At 37.6% G+C, this 6741-nt stretch overlaps 1 protein-coding gene across 2 annotated transcripts; it reads left to right on the top strand.

The window, feature by feature from the left end:
- The first annotated feature begins 533 nt into the window (after nt 1–533).
- Nucleotides 534–6741, top strand: LOC131163056 (glucose-1-phosphate adenylyltransferase large subunit, chloroplastic/amyloplastic-like). Of its 2 annotated transcripts, XM_058119758.1 has the most exons (14): nt 534–1449; nt 1664–1786; nt 2064–2237; nt 2469–2561; nt 2640–2723; nt 2815–2870; nt 3597–3690; nt 3838–4023; nt 4229–4309; nt 4904–4990; nt 5059–5163; nt 5816–5922; nt 6290–6350; nt 6480–6741. In XM_058119758.1, exons 1-14 carry the CDS (start codon nt 1207–1209, stop codon nt 6579–6581), a joined length of 1596 nt encoding a protein of 531 aa, XP_057975741.1. In that variant the 5' UTR covers nt 534–1206; the 3' UTR covers nt 6582–6741. The 2 variants fall into 2 exon arrangements, with proteins under 2 accessions (XP_057975741.1, XP_057975742.1); XM_058119759.1 differs by lacking the exon at nt 2064–2237 and having other exon boundaries at nt 535–1449.

The following is a 6741-nucleotide window of genomic DNA, read 5'->3' as shown; positions in this document are numbered from 1 at the left end:
TTTGTATTTAATATTTTTATTAAATTTTAGAAAGCACGTGTTTGATAATAAATTTTAAAAAAATGTTGAGGGATGCAAGCCCATGATGACGTGGACCTGCAACATATAGCATGATTGTAAATTTTAATAAAAAAAATAAAAAAAAAATAAAGTGTAACAAGTTATCGTAGAAAAATAGGTTAACCATGCTCGTCATCCGGATAAGCTTTTTCTGTCCCCTAATAAAATGATTTTGAATAATGAGTTTTACTAAGTCATATGCAATTTATATTAAATGCATTCATAATGATTTTCTTAGGTAAAAGAGAGGACCTAATTTTTTTTTTCTTTTTAAGGACTAAGAAAAAAGAGTATTTATTGGATAATTGTAGGAAGAGTTCATGCACAGTACCACAACATAACATTTTCTCAAGCTATTACAACAGAAAAAATGTGATTAATAATAATTTTTGTTTTTAAATTGAGAAAGATAAAAAAAAAAGAAAAGAAAAAAAAAAGGGGAGGCTTTAAAAGGAGGTAATCTGCTGCATGATCGGACTCCCAATACATAGAACAGAACAGGAGGCGGTGACAGAGCGGGTGGGAGCCGCGCTGTGATCTTCCTGGGAGGACACATACATTTCATTTGCGCACATGCCATTCCAGATTCCACTCTTCATCTGAATCCCAGTACTCCGGTCCGCATAGAATCTCGATCGCCGTTTCTCGTGAATGCTCACCCCCCCCCCCCCCACCAAATCCAAAATCAACCGTCCTCCCCCCTCTGTTACCACCGCCATTCACGCCTTTCGATGTGCTCTGCTCTCGACACATAGTGATCCACCACATTTGTCGACTACCCATTTTCCTAATCTGAGCCACTTCGCGTTTCACTAGGGTTTTACAGAATTTCGATCTCTTTTCGGGTTCTTGGCGCCTTCCCTTGCGTTTTGGGGGGAGTTTCTTGATCTGGGTATTTCTTGTTTGTTAGTTTAAGCTCAGGTATTATTTGGGTCACCTCAGTTTCTCCAATTTTCTGATTGTGTTGAGGCATTTGGGTTGCCTTAAAAATTTAGCCTGAGATTTTTGTTTCTTCTGGGCAAAGTAGTTTTGCTTTTCTTCATCTTATCGGCGGGTGTTTGATCTTCTAAATTCCGATTCCGGAGCTACGGGCTCTTTTGCGCAAGTAGAATCTCAGGTGAATCATCTGAGTTTTCAAGCTCACAAATGGATATTTTCTGTGCGACTATGAATACCAATGGGCACCCACTGCAAGCTAGCAAAGGGCGTATCAGCAATGGAGGTGGCGGATTTGGGTTTTGGGGGGAGAGAATCAGGGGAAGTCTGAAAAGGAGAGATTCGGCTGCTCAGTTGTGGAAGACTCTGAGAACTGAGACGGCGAAGGCCAGAAAGATTAACACTGGTGCCGCCTTCTCTGTTCTTACCTCAGATGTGGACCAAGAAGCTCTGGTAAGCACTAAGCACCCATCGCACAATTTCTCATACTGTGATATTTATATTTTCATTCCAAAATTTTCACAATTTTCTATTCTCTAATTCTGAATTCTCTAATCATATAAACTGGCTGCAATTCACATTATTCATGTGATTTCTTATTTATTATCATAATTTGGAATGCTGGTAATTGGTCTCAGGCGTTCATACGTTTGATTTTTGATTTCAGACATTTCAGTCTCCCATATTTGAGAGTCCGAAAGCGGACCCAACACATGTAGCTTCGATCATATTGGGTGGAGGTGCTGGAACTCGCCTTTTCCCTCTTACCAGCAGAAGAGCCAAGCCCGCTGTAAGAAACCACGGACGCTTACTTTCTTAGTTTAAAACATATGATCTTTCAGCTAGATTACTCAAGGAATTCCAAGTTCTATGAAACTGAGTTGCTATACTTTTGCCTGGATTAGGCCTTGGAGAAATCTCCTCTTGAAGGGTTGAATGGTTTACCAAATTTAATTATGTCAGTGCTTATGAACCTCAAAATATGTTTCCTAATATTCGGGTGCTTATAATATTTTCCTGAAATATTGTAAACTTGTGAACCCCTCAAAAACATGTTTTAATTGCAGGTTCCAATAGGAGGGTGCTACAGGCTTATTGATGTTCCAATGAGTAATTGCATCAACAGCGGGATAAGGAAGATATTTGTTTTGACACAGTTTAATTCATTTTCCCTCAATCGTCACCTTGCTCGTACATATAATTTTGGGAACGGTGTGAATTTTGGTGATGGCTTTGTGGAGGTATTTAGGCCAATTGTAACATGTTAAATCTGCATAAGTATCTCATCTGTGCTAATAGCCAGGGACAATTTAGAGTCATTCTCTTATTTGAAAAATAGGCAAAGATTCCCTATTTTATGTGAATGAGCTAATCGCTTGATGGATTTTAAGGCATTTATATGTTAGAGCTCAAGAATGTTTTTTCATCTTTGTAAGTTTTCAACCTAAAACTGTATTCTCTTGGGCGAACAGGTTCTGGCTGCTACCCAAACACCAGGAGAAGCAGGGAAAAAGTGGTTCCAAGGAACAGCAGATGCTGTGAGACAATTTATATGGGTATTTGAGGTGGGTTATTAGAATTTTGTTTTGACAGGTTAGAATACAGTCTGAAATGGACCAATCAGAATATGGTGATTCTTGCAGGATGCCAAGACTAAGAATGTTGAGCACATATTGATTTTGTCTGGTGATCATCTTTACCGTATGGACTACATGGATTTTGTTCAGGTTGTCATTTATCTTTACCAAATTGCATACAATTGCTTCTGCATGTTTTTAAAGAAAAATATTCCGCTCATTATAAACATTTTGCTTGCAGAAGCATATTGATTCGAATGCTGATATTACAGTTTCATGTGTACCCATGGATGACAGGTATGTTGTGTACTTTATTCATTTGAAGAAGCACTAGTTTTTAATGCTCTAATTTCTATGATTCAACTTAGTATGGTCCCTCAAGCTGGTTATTGTTATTGTTCTTGTTAGATTACAGCATAACCTAAAAGCTTAAGCTGTTAGATTGTGAGCCAACAATGTATATTAAGCGTTAGCACTCCCTTGCATGTGCGACCTGATAGCATATGGAGAGATAAACACATGATAAGTAACATCCATTACAATGAATACAATAATTTTTTAAACATCACATAATAAAGGTGGGCAAGGAGACTAGAACTCAAGACCTCCAAGTGACAAGCTACCATGTTGGAATACCACTTTATTTGAAAGTTTAAGCTATTAGGTTGTGGGCCAACTATGTATATCAAGCATTAACACTTGTTATTTTAAAATTTGTATAAGAAATGTAGGAAAAAAAAAAAAAAAACTAGATGGTTGTATCATTTATTACTGGACTCTGCAAACATATGGATTATGGAGTACTATTCTGAGATCATGCATTACCTTTTTAAATTCCCCCAAGCCTTGTTTAATGGGGGTTGAGGAACTGTTTAGATGGTGCCCTTTTTCTTCCTTTCCTTTTTTTTTTTTATTAATTAATTAATTGGTTTTAGATACCAAAAAAATTTGCCAGCATTTAGAAAGATATCTTTCTTTTCTGTTGTGGACTTGGGAGTTCATTTTGATTTGTTGTTCTTGCAGCCATGCATCAGATTATGGATTAATGAAGATTGATAGCATGGGACGTATCATCCAATTTGCTGAAAAACCGAAGGGACCTAATCTTAAAGCTATGGTTGGTAAATTGTACCTTCTGTTGCTTGTCCCATGTGTCTTCACTATGCCTTTACATCCTTTATGTCAGCAGATTTCGTCCAATGTAAATTCCAGCTGATGTTTATATATTCTTATCTGGTCATGGTTCTTGGTTTTTGCAATGCAGCAAGTTGATACCACTATCCTAGGGTTATCTGAGCCAGATGCCTTGAAATACCCTTACATTGCATCAATGGGTGTATATGTATTCAGAACTGATGTTTTGTTGGATCTTCTGAAGTGGAGATACCCGTCATGCAATGACTTTGGCTCTGAAATTATTCCTTTTGCTGTGATGGACCGCAATGTACAAGTAAGAGAAAACTTCAAGCAAAATGTTTTTTATTCTTTGAAAAGTGTTTCTTTATTTTTGAAGCCTAATATACCAATGGATTCACGCACACACCTGCACACACACACACACACACACACACACACACACACACACGGACATCAAGCTTCAACTTTCAACGTGATGTTTAAATTGCTGAATTTTGAATGCTTCCATATTTTGTCAGGCATATCTGTTCAATGATTACTGGGAGGACATTGGAACAATAAAGTCCTTTTTTGACGCAAACTTGGCACTGACAGAGCAGGTTGGTGTTACTATTATCCTATAATTTTTTTGTACCACTATTAAGCCCATGAAGAAATAGACACTTTCATTATCTTGCTGCTCAGAATTATTTGCAAACTATCCCAAAAAATTGGGTGGCTACTGGTAACTACAAGGTCCCAAAAAGGGGGGGATTTTGGAACAAAACAAAGAAGAAATTTTTGCCAGTCTATTATAACTTTGGATCATTTGCACTTTTTGCAAATAATATAGGAATGATGTTCAATTCATGGATTACATCAAGTTGTAATTAGAAGAAAAAGTTTGATGCTGGACATTATAAAATTATGGAGTGATATACTTGTAGCCTAGACCAGACGGTAGGAGGCTGGTGTGGTGAATGTAATGATCCCAAGATCAAACTCTTACTCTCATAAACCCCCATCCCCCAAGTACGATAATGTCAAGTGCAACTCTTATATTCTAGTACTTGGTGTTGGAATGGCTTTGCTAACTGGCTTTGTATGTATGCCAAAAGTGTTAGAATAATGTCAAGTGCAACTCTTGTATTCTAATCCTTGGTGTGGGAATGGCTTTGCGAACTGACTGCGTACTTATGTTTTCTTGGATGCAGCCTCCGAAGTTTGAATTTTATGACCCAAAGACACCTTTCTTCACGTCTCCTAGATACTTGCCGCCTACTAAAGTTGACAAATGCAAGGTATGATGGTAAAGTTAAATCAGTTTGTGGCAGTTTTGTTTATCTCATTTCTCAACTGGATGTTGCAGGTAGTGGATTCTATTATTTCACATGGTTGCTTTTTGCGGGAATGTAGCATCCAACACTCTGTAGTTGGTGTTCGATCACGCTTAGAGTATGGCGTTGAGCTTAAGGTACATTCTGTGGTGAAATTTCTTTCTTTGGACTAAATGAACCTTTATCAGTGAGTGAGTACCATGAGCTAGGCTTCCATGTAGCAATATGTCATAGCTTAAAACTTTATAGTTTATAGATTTTAGTCTACACTCGAGGATATGATCATATTGTGCAAGCAAAGACCCCTAGGCCCTAGGCCCTAGGTTATGTTTGAATGCATTTGAGTGAGTTCTAATGGTCACTATGGAATGCCTAATTGTCTATTCTGGTTCCAGGATGAGTTCTTAGAATTGTAATCTGAGTATGTCTAAAATCCTCCCTGCAAGCAGTTGTTTAACTCTTTAGTTGGAAGAGGATGTACATGCGCATCGCATAGTTTACTTTCTTGCTGTCAAATGCATCTACAATCTAGCTTTATGTGCAATTTTAGATGACTTTTCATGGTTTCATTTCAGAGAGTAAAACTTTAGGACAACACGAATACTTGTTTTTTCCTTTTTTTTTTTCAGCTGGAGTTTTATTTATTGTTTTAATCTTGATGGCAATGATATTGTGCTATATGGACTTGATATATTTTTAAAGAGTGTATATTTTATTTATTTTATTTTTTTAATGCAGCGAACATGATGATAACTTCTGATTGTGGAAAACATATTTTCCCTTTTGCAGGATACAATGATGATGGGTGCAGACTACTATCAAACTGAATCTGAAATTGCATCTCTGCTAGCAGAGGGAAAGGTTCCAATTGGTGTTGGACAGCATACCAAAATCAGGTGAACTTTGGATCAAGCTAGTACATGTGCATGTGCATGTGCATGTGCATGCAAGCACATTCCCTCCTTCCCCAGACCCTCCCTTCTCTCTCCTCTCCCTCTCTCTCTCTCTCTCTCTCTCTCTCTCTCTCTCTCTCTCTAACAGTAGAGAGAGAATGAGAAACGATTCTGCCAAGAGCCAGGAACATATTTGAAGGCTTCTGTGGTGAAGCCATGCCATAAAATTTTTTGATAATTGATATTTGCCATAGTTCAATGCGAGGAAGCATTTTCATTTGTTGTAATTTTCTTGAATAGAAAAAAAAAAAAAAGAAGAAGCCATCCTTGCACTTGACTGATGAGCTTTAGTCTATGTTTTCTGTTGAAGGAATTGCATAATTGACAAGAATGCAAAAATTGGGAAAGAAGTGGTCATCGCAAACAAAGATGTAAGTATGCCTTAAACGTTTCTCCTTAGAAGCTTTCCTAAGCCATGGCAATGCTTATGGAAAACAAAAGACACTGGTATTTTAGGTTTGCTGTCACCACCCACTCAAAAATTTGCTTTCTTCACTCAGGGTGTTCAAGAAGCTGACAGACCAAGGGAAGGATTTTACATTAGGTCAGGCATCACGGTAATCCTGAAGAATGCAACAATAAAAGATGGAACCGTCATATGAAATTTGGGCACATATCACGTTTAGTCGGTGACAGAGGAGGTTGAAGGAGCCAACAGTCTGCAATCATAAGCCATTCACAATGGTAGCAGAATTGCTCCTTTATGTAAATGATGACCTTTTTTCAAGTTTGAAATAAAAAATTTCCTCTTATTGCTTTTTA

This window comes from Malania oleifera, chromosome 8 (assembly GCF_029873635.1).
Source record: "Malania oleifera isolate guangnan ecotype guangnan chromosome 8, ASM2987363v1, whole genome shotgun sequence".
NCBI classification, from domain to species: Eukaryota; Viridiplantae; Streptophyta; class Magnoliopsida; order Santalales; family Ximeniaceae; genus Malania; species Malania oleifera.
This window is presented reverse-complemented; position numbering and strand designations above follow the sequence as displayed.